Source organism: Nannobrachium achirus (genome assembly GCF_963921795.1).
Source record: "Nannobrachium achirus genome assembly, chromosome: 9".
NCBI lineage: Eukaryota > Metazoa > Chordata > Actinopteri > Myctophiformes > Myctophidae > Nannobrachium > Nannobrachium achirus.
In genome coordinates this window covers 34378573-34400220 of record NC_137818.1, presented here as the reverse complement: position 1 = coordinate 34400220, position 21648 = coordinate 34378573, and the positions used below count along the sequence as shown (strand labels likewise).

The 21648-nt window shown below is 42.8% G+C and overlaps 1 protein-coding gene across 1 annotated transcript in view; it reads left to right on the top strand.

Moving 5' to 3' along the window:
- Positions 1–21648, top strand: part of tead3a (TEA domain family member 3 a) — a gene marked incomplete at its 5' end in the record, with an annotated part of 35658 nt that overhangs the window by 3247 nt on the left and 10763 nt on the right. Inside the window, 3 exons of the mRNA XM_080732696.1 lie at positions 6985–7232; positions 19085–19149; positions 20620–20682. Coding sequence (XP_080588822.1) covers positions 6985–7232; positions 19085–19149; positions 20620–20682 — 376 coding nt within the window. The remainder of the gene's footprint in view (positions 1–6984; positions 7233–19084; positions 19150–20619; positions 20683–21648) is intronic.

Below are 21648 nucleotides of genomic sequence, written 5' to 3'. Positions count from 1 at the left end.
TGGTGCTAATTTGGGCTTGTTGTTAAAACCAGTGGCTCTCCAGACATTTTCATAGCAAGGAAGAAACCTCAAATTAATATGTATTTGTAATATTTCTTTGTGCCAGGGTGTCGGGATCCCCGTACCAGATTTGTGTTGTTAAAAAGTACAAAAACAATGGTTCACTTTTTTCCCAAGATTTTCTCTACGAAATAGCAGATCTACACGCTCACAACGCGTCGCAAGCTTGTAGATTGTAGCAAGCTTGTAGCCGATGCATATAGGTTTAAAGTGCTCATGTGGCCTATAATTATAGTCGCTTCTTTCGGGCTTGTTTTCATTAGACCTGGTTGCTTATTTCTCTGGCTAAATCAATCTGGCAACAGTGCATACGGCAGGGGAAAGCTCTGTGGTGACCACAGAGATCCTTTATGGATTGTCTGTCAGCCACACTCTGGAAAACATTACACACAGCCGACCACATCCATGCTACATGTGAGCGGAGCGGCCTGTTTGTCGAGGAGACTTGGACCGTCCTCAACAATAACACAAGAATGTGTAATTTCCTCATGTGGGCCAATGCTGCAGACTGGGTCAATAGTAGGGCTGCGGGGCGATTACGGACGAAATGAAAATGTCACAATTATACATTTTTGGCAATTATTAATAGCAAATGTATACGTCGATATCAATGTTGTGGCGGTTTCCCATTGTGGTGAGAGTATGAATTATCTTTAGATTTGGTTAGATTGGTTGAGCATGTTCAAAAATGGCAAAGATTGAAGATCTAAAAGCTTAATCGCTTAATTTCTGGAGTTTATTTAATTGGTAAAAGGATCCCTGGCGAAAAAGCCTTATGAGTTAATACATAATAATTGCCCTCTATAACAAAAATACCTTAAATATTTTATTTCAGAAATGGTTAATCCTTTACCCAAGGGGGACAACACCAGTTGCAAGTTGATGATGTCATTTGTCCTTGAGTGGTCCAACCCTATGGAATGGAATGCATGTGCTATTAATAACGAATTTGAAATATTGTATATCATATTAACCTTAAGTATGTTGTTTTTTATTAGCTCTGTCTCATGCATACCATTCATTCCATTAGGCTGGACCACAGATGGACATTAATGACATCATCGCCTTGCGACAGCCGTGGACCCCTTTGAGTAAAACATGAACTGTTTCTAAAATGAATAAAATATTCAAGGTGGGATTTCTAGAGGGCAAATATAATCCAGGGATGCTTTTAAAATGTCTACTTAGGAAGTTAGGATAACTTAATGAAGCTCAACTGACTAAAACCTCACCACCGTACCGATAGAATATCCATCCATATATATCGCACGGCCCCAAAATAGAGCAGCTTGTGTCGTGGTTGACTTTGTCCGCAATGGGAGAATACAGTCAACTGGTCTTGCTGTCAAAATGCAGCTCTATTAAACGGGCCCTCCTTCAGTTTCATTTCATCCTTTCATGTATCAGAGTTCATAGAGAACCCAGAAGAATCGCCACGGTAACCTTCATGGCAGCAGGCTAGACCAACAGGTGGTCCCTTTACTGCCCTTGGCCTGTCATTTTAAAATGTACGACCTCTTGATGTTTTGCCATGTTGTTTGTCACGTCTTTAACTGTCTATTCCGTCGCTATTAATACCCCCGCTGTACTATGGAAGCTGTAAATTACTTTGGCCAAATCCGATCTTGTGGTGGGTTGAAGTGCGAGCCATCTGTGTGCTTGAGAAATCTGTCACCATGCACAGCACCTGCAGATTGACCCCTAAACATGGACATCTCAGAAGAAGCCTGTCTACTGGGGACTGGCAAGATATGGGCCTAAAACCTAAAGGCTAGACTACCAACCTCATGGATTAAAGCTCATGGATTCCATAGAAGTCGACATGTCTTCTATGGAAGCCTGTTGCGCAGCGAAATCCGTCAATCTACAAGCTCTCAATGCGTCAGCGATGCATGAGCATTTGAAGTAGTCAAACTAACAAGCATCTTTCCTAAAAATCTTCCTTTCACACTGTTTCACAAATCACACATTAGGACTTGGTCAAAAAATGTTTTCAGTTGTGAGATTTTATTTAGCTTTAAAGCAGCACTATGTAACTTTTAACTGTTCTGCTGCTGTTGACGACGCTCACCGTCATTGAAAGGGTTAATACCATGGCGCCGTTGACGGTGAGGACTGTCAATCTTACTGTATATACAGTAAAGATATTATTACTTACTGTACGTCGCTCCGGTCCCGCCCGCATCGGTAATGTCCGCGATTTGTTTACAACGCACGTCGGGCGTGCACGCGAAGTGAAGCTCCTCCATAGTAAATCCATTGAGAGGCCCATAAAGAAACTTCAATAACTCATAAAAAAAGGGGTCTCCACTCTGCACACTCTAGACACGGGATGCGCGCAGCCATGTTTCCCTTCTGGACCCACACTGTCATGTGACTAGATGACGTAATCGTTGCCGTCAAGTGATAATCCAAAAAAACAAAAACAACCCCCTTCCAGCCCTTCAAAATAATAGCGGCGGCCTATGGAGGAAACGGCGTGGCACCGAGGCACCAAGCAACCTTCAGATTAAGAGGCACTATTAGTGTTAAACGACTATATAGCATATTATGTATAGACTCAGGGGGGTCCCTGCTAGGGGCTTGACTGTATTACCATGTATAGGGGAGACAATGAGTTTTATCCTGGCTAGGGATGGACATCGGTATCGGCCAATATCAGAAATCGGCAGGTATCATACCAAACCGGCCAAATCGGTGACCGGCAGGTCACTGACATAAATATGCCAAAATCGGCCAATTGTATCTATGGCACTGCACAGCATGATGCTCGGTCCTGTGACTAAGTAAACATTAGCAATTAGCAGCCAGTCTACTTAGAGGCAGCCTACAGAATACAGATGGTGCTGATTACCTTTGCAATGTAAGGATATATTCCATAATCCTGTGTCAATGTCGTCTCCAAAAAGAAGGGGGGGGAAAAGCATGCGTCACCTGCTTTCCTCCTGCCTAGTCCAGACGGTCATATTAGACTGGATATTGTCTGTGATTTTGGATATTGTACTATTGTGATTGATTTGGCATTAGTGTTCTTCGAGCTTATTGGTACTCAAATTGAAGTATGTCTGGTAGGCCTACTTGGCCTGAAACAAAAGGGTATTGGAGCAACCCTATTTTCTAGTTCTTAGCTAAAGAAATCAGTATCGGAAAAATCGGTTTTGGCAGGTCAGACCTTCATAAAACCGGTGGATCGGTATCGGCCAAGAATTTTGCAATCGGTCCATCTCTCCTGGCATTTCCCAAGCAGAACTGCCAGCGACGACTGGCCAATCACAGCACGTCCTCGCCGTACATGTTGGCAGAGACTCTTGGGTAATGAATTCAAAGACGTTGGCTGTTATATTTGTCCAAAGTGGCCAGTGATACAGCAAACTGCATAGTGCTGCTTTAGTCCAAGTAATTGTTTTGGTGTCTAATGGTAGCCTAGTGGGATGTGTGTATGTATGCGTTATATTATACACAGCAGGACTAGAGAAACAAGCATGCCTCTGCTTCTGTACAGGTGGACTGCATGATACTATTAAGCTATTAACACATCTATCACGCTCTGTGGATGTATCACGCTCTGTGGATGTATAACAGTTATCAGCAGGCCCGGTTGCCCTTGATTGATTTTGTATCAAGATGGCAAGAGGAAAATATCAAAATGACGATTAAATTTGTATCCATTGAGGGGGCACGGATAGGTCACTTAACCGTCTTGTTTCCATACTAAAAAGTGACGAAAGCATCATCTGCATTTAAATCTACAAGAATAACCAGTAGATAGAAAGTGTAGTCGAAAGAGCACATCCAGTGACCATGATGGTGCGATGCATTGGGAAAAACATAAGGGCAACTCTTCCCCAGGTGACTGAGAACGTTACTTCAGGATGTCCTCAGACTGTCAACAACTACATAAAGGGCTGTTATAGTAGGATTGCAGATTTGCAGTGCAAAGCAACCCCACTCATTATAAAAAAAGGCACCATATTTCAGAGTTCAGCGTTGCCAAAACCATAGGCACTTAACACACAGATGTGGAAATAAAAAGCATACGGTTGGTCAGATGAGTCATCCTTCACCATATTCTCCATAAGTGGGCGAGTGCATGCGTGACACGCACCAAGAGAAAGGTACATGCCTGAATCAAATCAATGCTTGACTTCACTCTAGGGATGGGACGATAAGTGATATTAGCGTTTAATAGCGTCCTCCGTCATGCACTGGGATCAATTCACCTTTTATTTGCCAAGCTGCATATCTGCTACCACTTAACTCATTTAGTGCCACCCCTTTCACCACTAGAGGGCGCCCAGTGGCCAGAGAAAATCCCATAGAGATATGCTGGTATATGCAGAAGCCCTGCAGCCATGACTTGCCTGAACACTTTCCTTTGTGCATGACTGCATGTACAGGAAGAGGATGAAGTTAGCTTGAAGTTAGCTATTGGCTACCAAGCATTTTAGAAGCCTTATTTTCGTCAACTTAGCCATGATTAAACCTTGCACACCTCATGCATGGGAAAAAAACAGAGAAGAATGAGCTCTGAAAAATCCAATGCAATCCAGAGTGGATTTGTGCAGTTTGTTCACAGCTTTCAAACAAAAAAATCCGATTGGAAATCCGTTCAGGCATTCTTGAGATAATCGCTCTTATGTTTTACATGTAATGTAAACAAAAATGGCTGCCCTGTATGTTAGATGGGGTTGTATGGGGGTGGAACATGCAAAATCGCGATTGAAATCATGTTCACCAGATTTGATGGGGTCCAAAAAAAAAAAAAAAAATTCAAAAAAAAAAATTTCAAAAAAAAAAAATTTTTTTTTTTTTTTTTTTTTTATATCCCGAACTTGTTCGGGATAGGCACCCTGTGATACGATCATATATCCCGAACTAATTCGGGATAGGCACTCAATGAGTTAAACCCTCTATAATTGGTAAAAGATACTTATAATAATACATACTTGATAGTCTTTTTTCACTCTCTATCAAATGTCTTTGCCAAAAAATTGCCGATCTACAAGATCTGCTATTTTTTGGGCAAATGTTCCACCCCAGGTTAATGGATTTTGATTACCGTGATAATATCATAACCGCGATTTATTTTGTCACAATAATCGTGATATGAAATTTCCATATCGTCACATCCCTACTTGACTGCTACAGTGAGGATCAGTTATTTGCCAGAGACCAAGAGATGTCTTTTAGTTGCCCTGTGTTTAAATAGCAAAACCATTTACATATTGTACCCATCATTTCTCTCTGCCACTGGAGTAGAAGTGGTGTTTTTGCATGCAGAAACGCATTGCCACATTGCTTGCTGTATTTTGGTGTTTGTTTTGGTAGACGCTAGACAGGGATGTTTTTGGGCAACCAAAAACAAACACGGTGAAAACGCCAAAATACAGTCAGAGGGCAAACACCACCACACTACTCCAATGGCTGATAACCACTGGAGTAAAGGGTAGAGTTAATGTCTTTAATTACAGAATTCTACTGTAGGAGGGAGATGACAGTGGAAAGACTGAAACCCACTGTATCATCATCTGATTAGTCATACGTGTACATCATTGAACTTAATTCCAGCGAGTGGCTTAATATTGTAAGGAAACTGTTCCTCATTGTGATGAAGGGTACCCCCTGGTATCCTCACAAGGACCCCACTTTGAGAACCTCTCCCTTTAAGAGGGAACAGTCACTGCAGAGTCATCACTTTTATCCTATGATGAAAGTCCATCGAGGGGTGGAGGTTGTGGTTTGGCAGCCAAGGAGTGTGCAAAGTTTGGCATAGACCGGCGCAACGGTGGCGGAGATATGAGTAGGGGAAAAGTGTGACGTGACGGATGGACTGACAGCCGGTGGAGGTTTTGATAGTAACTGCGACCTGACGGTCCATCCTGATGGGAGAGGTCTCTTCCAGGATGACAATCCCCCCCCCCCCCCCCCCCCATCCATCCATAAGTCACAGCCAGGGGTTCGCTGAGTGGTTTGAGCATGAAAATGATGTGAATGAAAAAATTCAATGGCCTATAGTGACCCGATTTCAACCCAATTCGATTGGGTGGATCGATCTCAATTGAATTGAGATCCATTAGACGGTACTCTCCACCTACCATGTCATCAAAAACACCTCATGAGGGAATATCTCTTGTTGGAATGGTTCCATCTGTTAGATTTCAAGAGACTTACGATCTATGCTAAGACGCATATAGTCCCAGTGGCTGGGTTGTTTGTGGCTTATTGGGAAACTTGCCATGGCAATGAATTCAAACATCTGGTCGGCTGTTATTAACCAAGGACTAAATACACCCCATCTCCCCAACCGGCAGGCTTACAGAGGAACAATAAAATAACGGAGGTCATTATCTGCTAATATTTGACCAAGGATATGGCTCTAAAAAGCACATTGAGCCACAAAGACACAAGGTAAAATGAAACGTGTTGTGAGCTTGTAGATGGGCAATTTTTTGAGTATTATTCTTGGGCAATTTCTGAAAAATTCTATAAAATGCGCGATTAAAACCAGGAAAAGACAACAACTTTGCCGTATTTTGTGACATTAGGATATCGTCTCTCTTCAGGATTAAAATTCAAAAGTAGCAGATCTACAAGCTTCGCGGTTTTGAGCTTGATTTGTTGATGATCAAGTAGGGCATTCATTTACAAAAAACTTAAAATATGGACATGGTATGTTTCCAAAATCACGGACGACAGTTAGTCTTGCGTCACAATATCGATATAACAGCGATACATTGCCCAGCAGCACTACTGTGTAGTTTGTAATAGAAGTGTGTGTGTGTGTGTGTGTGTGTGTGTGTGTGTGTGTGTGTGTGTGTGTGTGTGTGTGTGTGTGTGTGTGTGTGTGTGTGTGTGTGTGTGTGTGTGTGTGTGTGTGTGTGTGTGTGTGTGTGTGTGTGTGTGTGTGTGTGTGTGTGTCCCCAGGTGTGTTGTGGTCGGAGCCGTCATCATTGCGTCGGAGTGGAGCTGTCGTGACAGCCCTGAGGGAGGGCAGGAGGACGAGCATGGCGGCAGCGGAGAGGGGGGCCAGGACACGGCAGACCGGGGGCTGGACGGGGACCCCGAGGGAGTGTGGAGCCCCGACATCGAGCAGAGCTTCCATGAGGCTCTGGCCATCTACCCGCCCTGCGGCCGACGGAAGATCATCCTGTCGGATGAGGGCAAGATGTATGGTGAGTGTGGAGTGGACGACGGCAACATTGATTTATATGCAGACCTTATCTCTCTCTCTCCGTTTCCCTACAGCTCCCCCCCCCTCTCTTGGGTCAAAGTCCAGAAGCATTCAAGTCTGCTCCTCAGTTGTAAATCACTGCTTGGATCCTTGCTTTGGTCCAGATATTGAAGGGACACTATAGATAAATGTACCTTTCTTCACTTTTCATGGCAGTACCACAGTAACGAAACACAGGACAGATTACAGAACAAGAGATACAGCTAAGAGTGAAAAATTATCATCATCCTCATCATCTTAATAAGCATGATAAAACATGATTAAGCAGGTAGTAATGCACATGGATTACAAATAAATGACCAAAGAAACCAATTGAGGTTTAGGTCTAGTACAGCACTCTTGCTTGGCCCATCTGCACTCTGCAGAGGATTTGTGTGTTGTATCAGCTATTTATAAGGAAAAAGATGTAGTCAAAGTGTATTTAAGGTGCACTATTCTTCTTGCCCTGAACTGGGAACCAATAATAGGAAAAATGCAGCTGTGATGTCTGCATCTGGTAAAAAAGGAGAAAAGAAAACATTTTCCTGGGGACAATGTTGTTGCTTAACGTTACAGCGAATTAGGCCACTTTGTTGTCAAGCACTGTGTTGTTATTTTATGTAGGTTACAACCTGTCAAGCTTAATCGTGCAATCATGTGTTTGCCAACAAACAGGGTTTGAGAAAAGGGTTTGCCAACAGTAATCTTTATCAATTCAATTCAATTCAAAGGGCTTTATTGGCATGAGAAAACATACGTTTACATTGCCAAAGCAGAAGTGTACACAATACAATACAATCAGAACAAAATATGTACAGGTTTATCTCTGCTTGTGTGAAATGAAAATGAGAGTAAAATGTATGTCATATACATTTCTTTCAAGGGGTGTCTGTCATGAATGTGTTGCAGACCTAAAACAGCAGCTCCTCCTCATCATCATCCCAAGTTATTCAAACAAGCGTACGTGTGTTTGCAACACACAAATCTGCCTCATATCCACTTCAGATATTCTGTACATAACCGTTCGTAAGCGATTGACAGTTTGCATATCTTGACAATATTGGTTCTCTTTCAAATATGCCAGCAACGGCTATTTTGGGAAACTGTAACTCCCTTTAACCCGCCATCTGGATTGATAAATAATTGATCTATCCATGTGTAGGCTGTAGGCTTCAACCTTGATCATAACGGTTCCATTTAAGCTTTTGGAAACCAATTTGCTAGAAAGCACCAAGTATCTCGAGAATCCAGAACCCAAAATGATTTTGGTGGAAAAAGGGACTTAGGTGCCCTTTTGTGTGCCATAACAGAATTGCTAGCAAGTATTTTAGACCAGGGACCATTATCTTTGAGGTCGCGGAGGGCACTCGGCACTGAGAAAGGTCAAAAGGTTAAAGCTAGCAGACATGTTAGGGCCGACACGTAAACATCATGTGGCTGCGTAAGTCAAAAGGAGCTGGTTGAATGGTTGGGCCGCCCTCCCTAAGGTAACCGCTTGATTAACCACATGAATTCCTAACCTCGCTATTCTGGAGGCGAGCATTCTGTGAAAATAGCCGATCGACAAGTTGATTTCGGCTATTTTGTGGGCGAGTTTTGTTGCAGGGGGAAATGCTAGCCCTGGGGGACCCCCGTCAAGTAAGTACATAGGGTTTAAGTGGTCCAAAAGCCACTTCAAATCGGTGTATTTAGAAGTCATAATGACACCGGTGTGGCACCAGAGCCTTGCTCCGGTCAGACCCAGACGTAATGTGTGTTGAGGGGGTTTTTGGGGGGAGGGGGAGTTTAGGAGTTTAGGGGTGGGGGTGTCCACGATGTTAACTGTCAGTAGAGCTTTGGTTTATTTTGACCATATTCTCTCCTACTGTAATGTAGGCCTTGGCCGTTGGCCAACATTCCTAGCATATTTCCCTTGGCTGAGGGATGGCATTCCTGCGTGCAGCAGCCTGTACCGCATGGTGTGTGTGTGCATGCGTGCGTGCGCGTGCATGTGTGTCTGAGTGACGGGGATATGTGATCCCATGCGACAGAAAGGGAAGGTTTGTTTCAGCGTTCGGGCATTTTCTCCTTTTGTGGAAGTGCGGGCTCACACACTGGACCACCTCCCCCACCCTTCCGTGTCCATAAATGAGCGAAGGCAAACTTAGAAGGAGACGCAACACCACTCGGCCCGGACGTACTCCTTTTTACATTTGAAATAAAAGCAAGAGCCACAACACTCAATCTCTCACCACGTTAGCCTACAGCCTGCCGCCCTCCCTGTTGCTGCTTTCCACATGAACCATACCAACCACATTCTGGGGCGAACATTACGAAATAGCAGACCTACAAGCTCATAATGCTAATGTGTTGTGGAGCTTGTATTTCAGCTATTTTCGGTTAAGAGAATTGGTGATGACGACGAAAAAGTCTAGAGCGGTCATCTAAGCTCAATGGAGTTAAAGGTTTAGTTAATGTTGATTGGTGCTTCACAGCTTCTAGGATCAACGGGAAACAAAACTTGGAAGAGTAGAGATCTGATCGCTTGAAAACATGTTTCGACCATCAAGACTAGTTGATGGTCGAAACATGTTGGCTTTTAATACTTTTTGCGACCGTAGGTCGCACTTACTACAGAAAGCTCCACCAGGTGTCCGTGCGTCAGTCCGTCACACGTCACACGTCAGTCCGTCACACGTCACACGTCACACTTTTGCCCTGCTCATATCTCCGCAACCGTTGCCCCGATCCATGCCAGATTTTGCACACACACTCCTTACCTGCCAAACTAAAACCTCCAAGGACCCCCGGAGCTCCAGGGACCCCTGGGGGACCCCCAGATGTAAAACATTTCCAAATGTGCAAAAATGACCAAATGACCACCCCAACGGGGCTGCTCACGGGGAATTCCCGGGGACCACCGACTCCTTGTGCTCCAGAACGGATGCAAAAGTGGTGGCGCCCCCAGTGGAGGACCCCCTGCCACTGCAGCGCACATAAAATGCCGTAACTTGGGCAAGGAGCGACCGGGAGAGCCGGGGCCGGTACCTATTCGTCCGCCTCGGCGGCGCGGAGACCCCACCCCTCATTTCTCACATGGCCCTCTTCTAGCGCCACCTTAAGGCCGATTTTTGAAAGCACATTTTTGGACACTGCTCCTCCAATTTTTGCCCTAAAATCACGCAAATCGCTACACAGTATGTCTACACTCATGTCATCAACATGGATCCGTCCACATTTTTTGGGGACACTGCTCCCTACTCTTTGTGTATACATGTGACCTACGGTCGCTTATCTCCCGATTAGGGAGTCTTACTGGTTGTAAACATGATTAAAGTACATTGATTTTTACGCCCTCTCCAAAGTCTATTGGGTTTAAGTGGCTCATACAATCTCTGCACTTCCTCATGATGTCACCTGGGGATCACAGTGTGTTTGTGTGTGTGTGTGTGAGACTGATCAGCAGACACATCACCAGCTTCTCTCCTCACACACTGACCCAGATAATGTAGTGACTGTTCTAACAAAACCATCTTGGAAGTAGCATTTGCATCAAATGAAATGTATTTCTTGTACTCCTTTTGGAATAGGTTGATCTACGGTATATATCTATTGTATGTATTTTCAGCCCCATCACTTATGTACGATTGTTTACCTCATCAAAGTAGTTAACGACTTTTAAAATGAACAGGGACACAAACAGATATTTAAGTATTGTGGGAAGTGCAGCCATAGATACTGTTGATCTTGAAATATCAATTAATTATGACCGTCAGGTTGCAAGTTACTATGAAATGCTCCCCCGGCTGTCTGTCCCTCCGTCAGTCAGTCTGTCTGTCTGTCCGTCACGTCACGTCACACTTTTGTCCCTACTCTTATCTCTGGCACCGTTGCCCCTATCCATGCTAAACTTTGCACACACACTCCTTGACTGGCAAACCACAACCTCCGCCCCGGATTTCTCACATGCCCCTCTTCTACCACCACCATGAGATTGCTTTTTGCAGACAACATTATTGTGTATACCCGATTAGGGAGTCTTACTGGTAGTCTTCAAAATTATGTTTATGTATTATGTATGGTTTTCATCCTACCTAGACATGACTTTCTCTGTGTCTCGTGGTCATTTCAGGTCTGGTGAACTTAACACTTTGTCTTTGGTTCCACAAGGGTAACATGTAGACTTTTTAATAATAATACTTGCTGGGTCATTGATCAATAAGAGACTAATCTAAGACCGGTCATCGAATTATTGGTTTAGGAATGCAAAAAAGATAAAGAGAAAGTCTCCATGAATTCAAGGTTTCATGGGGTGTGTAATTGATAGAAACGAAGTAATTATGTGGTTGAACTACTCTTCTTTTAACTGCGGTAGGGTAGGCAGCCTATACAGCTTGACCCGGCCCAGACTACTGGCTGCTCATAGGTTAGTCTACATATCACTATTAAGGAAGATGGATGAACATAACATGTCTGTGTGTTCTGTTATCAATCTAGTCTGTTGAGCATAAGCTCTGCTGCTGAGAACAGCAGCCCACTGACGTCACCACAGACCTCCCCCCACACACACACACCCACACACACACACACACACACACAGTCACACACACACACACACACACACACACACACACACACACACACACACACACACACACACACACACACACACACACACACACACACACACCCACACACACACACAGATAGCGTCACTTATTAGTGTGGTTATTGTACTTTGGTTTTGTTCTTTCTTTCCATCTTTCCGGATAAACTTTTATTTTGCCGCGCTACTCCTCCCACAGTTTTGGTGGCACACACTTGGACCATATGTCAAATCGACGGCTTCATCGTGACACGCCTGCTTGCATTTTGCTAAGAGATACATTATATAGTTGATTTTTTTTTATAATAATTTATTGGTGAATTAACTTTCTCCATTGACTTGACTTGAATGGGAAATTTCCCAAATATGGAGATGACTGACGTCCTAGACCACATGAGACTGACACAATATGGTCATATACGGGCATGTCAGAGATATTATGACATCAGGGATCTCCATATATAGTTATAAAGGGACAATGACTTTATTAGTTCTTATTTTCCCCATTGACTTGCATGGGGAAAATTCAAATGGTAAGACAGAATTCATTTGCAAGTATGACTCGCGTCACAGCAACCCCACTTGCAATTTCACAGAATTGCATCTTACTAATTCTAGTGTCTTTTTCTGTTAGTGTAGAGAAGGCTTTTGCTGAAAACAGACGATCGACAAACTCACAGCACGTTGCTGCAATGCGTTGTTAGCTTGTAGATCTGCTATTTTCTTTTTATTGGAGGTGGGGGGCCTTTTTGCGGCAAAGGTCGTCGGGATTGGAACCTCCGTCAAGCCATTAGCAGAATAGCAGCCTAGGTGCCCGGACCCCTACACCAGCCGTTGGGGCCTAGATCAGCTACTCGCCACAAAAACGATGCTGAGGTTTAAAGGACTAGCTCACCCAAAAGTGACGTATTTTCTATCAATTGCACTCCCCATGAGATGTTTTTGTCACATTCCTGAGCCAGTAATGTGAGGAGTCCCAGTAGTCTCCTGCTCAGTCTCTTACTGACCAATGAGCCGGTCATCAAATGATTGGCATAGGAATGCCACAAAAATGCTAGAAAATAAGTCATTTCTTGAGGGAAAACTACTCCTTTTCAAGTGGTTAACTATAACACCATTCTAATGGAGTCATTTTCAGGGGTGGGGGAAACGTCTCTGAAGTACAGTAGCTCTCCACGTTGTTTACTTTACCCTGTGCATGATGGAGCGCTGGGATGTAGGAGAGCTTCTCTGTGAAGTGATTCAGCATGTTGCTCATGCTGCTGTTTTATTTCAGCATCGTTTTCTCAAAGTTTATGAAATGGTTCCAAACCACGGCTATGCTTTGTCCGCTTGATTTTCATTTGCCGTCTCCCGTCTGCTCTCTCTCTCTCTGATCTAGACCTCCCACTGTGTGGAAATGCATGTTTTGTGGAACATGTATTGATTATGCAAATTAACCAATAAGCAAATGTGCATATTCTGATACCTATATCTTTAAACAAATGGCTAACCAAGCTACGATACACATGCATATTATTGAGATTTCAGATGCGCCTCTGTTTTTCTCAGTTGACTGTATTGGTTTTGTCAGAAAGTGTCTGGTTTCGTCTGGGAGGTGGTTTCTCAATGACTTTCCAAGTTCTTTTCTTTACCATCGCTCTGCAGTTGCTCCTGCTGCGGAGATAAATACATTTTCCATTCGGCATGATGAGAAAATTATTGTCTTCCCGGTTCCCATTAGGACTGCAACAGTTAATCGAACTAATCAATTGAATCCATTAATGATTGGGTGTTTATAAAAAGTTGTATGTGTGGATAGTGTTGTAGTGGTTGTAATTTGAATATCAGTTTGTATGATGTTTGCAGCTTTGCACAATCCTTTGCGTTCTTTGTTTCTTTATGGTACCTTGTATGAAATATGCTACATAAATACAATTGACTTGACAAACGGCGGTAATGATCTTAAGTCGGTTTAAACCGCTTGGTCTGGTTAAGTGTTAGGTACTGCGGCTTATAGGGGCCATTAATGGGGCCTTAAGACTCTACAGTAAAGCTTCTTGTTGGAGTCTTGCTTGGTTGGTAGATCATTGTGGGAGGGTGCCTTGTTTTGGGAAACGGAGTGGACTCACTGCTGGGCCTGTGAGTGTGAGCCAGCCCCCCCGCAGATGCTGGGGAATTCTGCTCTGGATGTGACTAAGCCATTCGTGACCTAACTCCCAGCAGCAGTGTCCCACTTCCCATAAATGATGAGAATCGGTGATGATGGAGTGAGGAGTGGAGTGTATTTGTTCGAGTGGAAGAGGGAAAGGGAGAATGAAATATTAAAGACTATAGCAATGGCTGATTATTATTATTTTGGGGGGATGTCTTTTCTTTTAATTTCTTATTCTTTTCATTATCTGCCAATTTAGTTGTAATGCCAATTCCAAACCCAATCCTCCAATACACATGGAGGTGCCTGGACCCGGCTTTTCTTTACCTAGCTTTAGCTGCTGTCCTCCCAGTACCATCTGTATTTGAGTGACTCGCCCACCAGTTCAGAGTGGACACAGGCAGCTCATCTCATCTGGTGAGGGGGAGAGAGGGGCCGGGCAGAGAAAGAAAGAGCTGACCAGGCACTCTGGACTGGCCATGTATTGGGTGGGACATGTGTTAACCATGTAATGTCCAGTCCTCTCCTCCCAATCCTACTGTTTTATCTGCCTGCTCTCTCCTGACCACTTTAAACCTGTCCATGTTTTGGGTTTTCCAAAAATAAATCTCCCAAGCTCACAATGCAATCATAATGGTAATCAACCAACCCCTTTTTCCCATCCTTTTTCCCAGCTATTTTCCAAATATAACCCCCAACAATTAAATCAAGCGATTTTGAGGCAGAAACAGGTGGATAGGTTATATTGGTCCTTTAAAGATATTTCAACAGGTAAAACAGTGGGTTGGCCATAAGCTATGAACTGTAACCATGGGTGTCGAAAGCAAAAACAATGTGGTTGAGACAAGTTGGGGGTCATGGGGGTCTTCCCCCAGAGACCTTTTAACAGTAGTTGAAATTTCCTGTATTCTGATGCATTTTAACTGGGAGTTTGATGCGTTTATCAGGCTTCACTAGCATGGAAAAAGTTTGGGTAGCCTACATTTAGTAATTTCATCCATTTAAAAAGCTAAAAGGTACAGAAATTCATTTGATGACTGAAGCAATAACTCATTATTACTTAAACATGAATATATTTTTATGATTTTACTTTATGATTGCATGCAATGAATTAGGATATATCACTTAGATATCACAGGGAAATTGAGGGAATGTATACTGTATGTGGGAATGAGTGGAGTGTATTCAAGGTAGATAAGTGAGAAGTGACAGTACCTAAAAATAATGGTGACTCCTGTCTAGATGGTTCACATGGTGCACCTGACCAATGTTTCCTGTTCAATATCCACATTGATTTCCACAAAAGGCTGATAAGACAGTCTGCTTCACATATTATTCGAAAAGTTCAAATCCATTGAATCACTCCTCAGTAAAAGAACTCTCTCCAGTCTCCACTGTCCCTGCATTCCACCTCGCTCTGACTCACTCTTTAAAGCTAGATTTGTCTAAAAACAAACAGGTTTTTTTTGCAAACCAGCTTTTTATTTAAAATGGGGAGCCCCAGGGCATTGGTACAATATGGGATTTGGCTGCTGTTTGTTAAATTAACTATGTCTATGTGTGATGACTAAAAAATCTGATCCCTTATCACAGTGGTTCTAAACCTGTGGATCAGGACCTCCAGGGGGGTCCCCACATGATTTTGTGGGGGTCCTCAGATGACAGTGAAGAGAGAATTTAAGCAGCCTTTTTAGTTTTTAATCCCGAAAATTACTAAATCAAAAGTAATCAACAAGTACTATATAAACTGGTCAAACATCGGCCAATTTGTCAAATTATATAAGAGTTGCGAGGTGTGTAGTGCTTGTAGATCAGCTATGTTTACAATATGCATCTGTGGAACCAAGTCAAACTAAATGTAATGCTTCAACTCCTACAATTCCATGTGCTGGGGGTGGGGGGGTCCCCAGTTCACATTCTGATTATTTTGGCAGGGGTCACGGCCTGAAATGGTTGAGAACCATTGCCTTATCAGACAACATCACACTGATGAGCGTGCAGGCTGGGAGTGCTCCTCATGACTGCTGCTTTCCCAGCTGTCGGAACTAAAGCCTCTATGAGTCCATCGCACCATGGTGTTGTGCGTGGAGGACGACCAGCGACTAAGCTCAAAAGTACATCGTTGCTGTGTGGCAGAAGCCTCCCATCTCCATTTTATAACTTTTTTTTTTATACATTTTAGTAAATTACTGACCTACGACTATGTGATCATACTACAGCAGGGGTCTTCAATGTTTTCAGGCCAAGGACCCCTTAGTTGAGAGAGAGATGAAGCAGGGACCCCCACAATCTGTTCATAGATATAGTTTCATTGTTTGACCGCACGATCAGTGCACACGAACAGTGTATTTTGGATTCATGTTAATGTGTGTTTTCAGATATTTAACCGCTTGAACGGTCAATACTTAATAAACTTGACCGTTCACTGTACTTAGTCTGCTCTTTTCCCCCTCCAAAGCTCTTTGCCGAGAATGGCCGATCTACAAGCTCACAACGCCTCGCAGCGCGAGTCGTTGTGAGCTTGTGAGTTGTGAGCTTGTGAGTTGTGAGTTGCTATTTTTGGCTAAAGTTCTCAGAATATGGACGCTAGGGTTCAAGTGGTTAATAAAAGAAAGGTGGTTAATAAAAGAAAGGGGGAAAAAACTACCCTATCACACAAAGATGGAGGACCCCCTATAGTAACTTTGAGGACCCCCTAGGCTTCCCGGACCCCCTGTTGAAGACCCCTGCACTACAGTATCACGCAAAAACATCAAAAGTAGCATATCGACAAGCTTGAAATGCGTCTCAAAGCGATGCGTTATTGTGTGTTGTGTATTGATGTAAAGGTTTTGCTGTAGGCTTACTTTAAAGATTACAGAGGATGCTTTAGGTAATCAAAAACCTTTCCATGCACACACAATTACTGTCACTGCAGACATTTTAAGAAGCAAAAATAAAAACGTATCGTTATAAACTTGACAGGACAGAGGGACTATTTCCAGGGGGCACATAGGCAGCTAATATAGAACATTAATGAATATTAAGATTGATGTTAATCCTGTCTGCTATATCTGGGGATATCATACTACTCCACAGGGAGCTAGATGCATCCATCATTTCTGCTTTTTACTTAGCGCCAGGGTAGGGCTACTTCAGAAACCATAATTTCTCAAATACCGGCAGAAGTGGATGTTTCAAGTGGTGTATGAGGTGACGCAGTTTTCCATTTGAGATGGTTTGACAGCGTGAGAAATGCGGTGTGTGTGCGTGTGGAAACCGCTATTTGCGTGAATCTCGGGCTGATTGCGTTGGCAGCTCTGCTGACAATGTTTTGTGAGCTTGTAGATCGTCTATTTTTGCTGTTTTTAAAATAGGACCCATGATGTCATATGAAAAACCAGTCTGACACAGCAAAGCATTTAAGGAATTCACAACTTCTTGTTTGCCAGTGTCATCCAACTCTCAAAACTGTTTTGAAAGTGCTTTAATTTACCTTCTTGTTATGGGATCAGTAAGAAACAGAAATGTATTTGAATCTGTGATCAATTTATAGAAGTAATACAAGAATAAAGTACAAAACAATGGTACCGATCCCAAGCTACCTGTACCAAAAACTCTCATAGCTTGGTTGGAATTGCTTTATGTTTACCATGAACAAAGAGGCTGGAAATGCCTGGCACATTAGAATTAAACAATAACATAATGCAAGTGATTATTTGACTTTTGATTTCCGAGATTGTCCAATTAATCATTTCGCCATGATCTGAAAGCAAGTAAGCACATTACAAACAATACAGTGTTTAATTAGAACGGGTACACATTATAGTGTATCATTATTTTATGCTTTAACTATTGAAAAATAGCAGATATACAAGCTCAGTGCCGCGCTGTGAGCTTGTAGATCTGCTATTTTTTTTAAATCGTGAAAATTAGAATTTTGACCCGATTCTATAAGTGTCTTTTGAATCCTAAGATTTTTCGAAAAACCTATGTTTCTATGTCAGCAATCTGGCCAGCCATCGTCAAAGAAAAGGTCCTTTTCACTTGAACTGGAGCTCAGTTAGTCTGTTCTTGAGAGACTACTATGTCAGTGGTTCTCAAACCTTTTCATGTGAAGGACCCCCAAAATGATATGTATTTGGCCACGGACCCCCATCTCAAAATATCTAGTTCCAGGGACCACCCCCAGAAGCAGAATTTGAGTTACAAACGTTCGCTTTGAAAATACATATAGTCAAAGATTTGCGCACATTTTCACGACTTTTTCAAAAATAGCAGATCTACAAGCTCTCACCGCGGCACTCGGTGCCACGCTGTAAGCTTGTATATCTGCTATTTTTCACTGGTTAAAGCATTCAATAATTCTAGGCCTATAAATGGGTTAAGTGTGTATTGTAGACTTCTTTCAGATGTATTCTTTGTGTCGCTCCTTCCACTGACCTGTTCAACCGGCTCGCCTCTCTGTCAGGACTTCTTATGCAATCACCATTCTCTTTTGCTGCTCTGCATTCTCATATAAAAGGCCTTCTGTTATCACATTTCTCTGACAAAATAACAACTCTTCTACTTCCTGCAGATTGCAAACACACTCACATATGTGTTTGTAGTACATTGTGAAGACAATGGACAGCCATCGTTTTAGGATCGTGATTGTATTAATGCCATTTGTACCATTTTTGTGTCACTCTTAACCCAAAACCCCAAAATAGGTCACAATACATCGCGCTGCGACTTGTTGTGAACTTGTACATCGGTTATTTTTGGTGCACGCCACTGCCATGCTACTAGGTAGGCATAAATCAGGCATAACCCCTAAACCTAACTAACTCTAAAAATTGTTTTAACCATAAAACACATTTCTCTTCTGGAGGATCAGGATTCTTTTCTGTCTTTCTCATTCTCACAAGAATAGCAATACAAGTACACAGACACACACAGACAGACAAACACACACTCACACACTGACACAGACATACACAAAGGGAGCTTGCAGCCAAGTTGCTGAGATGGCAAAAAGCACAATGTCCCACATCTGCTTGTGCTCAGCTAGCCCCTCCTTGTGGTCGTTTGCTAGAAGTGCACCCTCCTGACAGTCCTCTCTGTTGTTTCCTAGGTCGCAATGAGCTGATAGCTCGCTACATCAAGCTACGTACGGGGAAGACACGCACACGCAAACAGGTATGGACTAAACAAGCATTTATTTAGTTCAAGATATTTCTTTTGCACACCATACTCTTATAAACAACATAAACATGGCTCTTATACAAGCACAAAGTGCGTCACGATGTGACACATTGTGAACCTGTAGCTCTACTGTATTTCTGAAAATTGATTATTTTGATATAGTCAAACATTTTGGGGGCAAATGATTACATTGATTAGTTATATCAACTGGTGCACCCCTATTTCAAGATATCATATCGTCTCTGTCGGGTAGAAACCTCATATGTAAAAAAAAAAATATATATATATATATATATATATATATATATATATATATATATTAAAGGGTTAGGGTTAGATCTAAAAAAGTAGATCTACAAGCTCTAAATGTGGATATGCTAATTTTGAGACTTTTCTGTGACGCTATGATCAAGTAAGGCATTCATATACGCAAAAGCTTAAAGGAGAATTACGGACAAACCGTTCTCTTACCGTAATCTGCTGTTTATTATATCCAAGAACGCGTGGTGCAGGTGAAACATTTCTTGACTCATTCCGATTTCCCAGTGCACCGCAGCTGCGAGCCTGCACACAGTCTTACTTACGGCAGCCCATTTGGGACAAAACACTGTGGAGAGTTGTGCGACATTGTGAAAGACAGATGTCTACAGGAAGAAAAAAAAACGATAAACCCACCGCACACGCTCGGAGCTGTGGTGCACTCGGGATGGAGTTAAGTAATTTTTCACCTGTACCACTCGTTCTTGGATATAATATCAGATTAAGGTAAGAAAACAGTTAGTCCGGAACTCTCCTTTAAAATTTGGACATACAAGGTTTCTGCCCGACAGCAACGATATAATAGGTTATATGCACAGCAGCCATTTTGGAGAGAAGTTGGGTCTCTTCTCACTCCCTTCACAGGTGTTGCCACAATAATTCTAATGAATGTTCTGTTCCGGGTGCTGATATTGTACATGTTGGCTCACTGGAAACTCATGGTTCCTTGGGGGTTCCAAATGACCCCTTAAAAGGTGTGTAACTCTGAGAGTGTACAAATGGTTCCATTTGTGTACAATTTACAATTTAGGCATCTAGCAGGCGCTCTTAATCCAGAGCGACTTACAATAAGCAAGGTAATACTTCAATACATCAAATGCACTGTAATAGTAATCCAAGAAGAACATATGTAGCACCTATTCAATAAAAATAAAATAAAACGCTATAAGAACCAGAGGGAACACTCAGAGTGTTATTATTATGGCGGTCCTTGAAGTAAAAGCTTTGAGAACCACTATGTGAAATGGAACAGAGCCTTCATTAGTATCATTGGTAACACCTTTGAAGGAAGTGAGAAGAGACCCAAATTCTCTCCATTATGGTGGCTGTGCAAATAGCCAATTTCAACTGTGGAACTAAATATTTTTTTTCAATCTGAATGTATATATGATCTGTTCTGTGGGTAACCGTCTCCCCCGCCTCCAGGTGTCTAGTCACATTCAGGTTTTGGCGCGCAAGAGGGTGAGAGAATACCAGGCGGGCATCAAGGTGGGTGCACAGCCCAATGACACTCTCTCTACTCCCCCGTGGTCACATCCTTCTCTTTCCCTCTCCTCCTCTCCTCTCCCTGTCTTTTCCTGCACCTCCTCCCTTTCCTGCTGTCTATCTTCAGGTCTCTAGTCACCTGCAGGTCTTGGCCAGGAGAAAGTCTCGTGAGATTCAGTCTAAGCTCAAGGTACACATGCTCACTGACGCTGCCCTGCTTGCCTGCTATACGCTCTGCCCCCGTTATTTATTTTGGTTTGGTTTTTTTGCCCAAATTAGGGCTGGACTATATGGACGAATCAAATATCACAGGATTTCTCAACAAATTACTCATTATTGATCAAACATTTACAATCTACGCATTTTGAGCTTGTAGATCGGGCTATTTTTGAAAGAATCTGGAAAGATCAGGCATAAGTGATTACAACTTGTAAAACGCAACACTTATGCCATATCACGTTATTTCAATATCCCAGATGGTATCTAGTCTCATATCACGATATCGATATTATAGTGATGGACTGTATTGCCCAGCCCTATCACAACCTTTCCCCTATCAAGCCTCCGCACATGTGTTTTTTGGGGCTTGGAGTCGGATGTGAAAATGTAGATTGCTGATAATAATTCAAAGAAAGAGTTCTTCCAAACCACACTCACGGGAAGTGTTGGACCCGACATGGAAAGAGTTCTGCTAAACCAGTGGTTCTCACCCTTTTTATTTTTTATTTAACGGACCCCCAGTTAGATCTGCATTAAAGGCCACAGACCTCCCCCCGTAACTCAAGAGGGTACAAATGATTTTTACACTCGACGTTTGTATGCTCTCTGAGATACAGACTTGTTAAGGGTCCGTTTGTTTCCCTAATCCTAACTTATCAATCATTTAGCTGGGGAGCCAATGGAAACCCCCCGAGGACCCCTTTGAGAACCACTGGGTTAAACAACACCTGGTAGGTGGAAGCAAGGCGG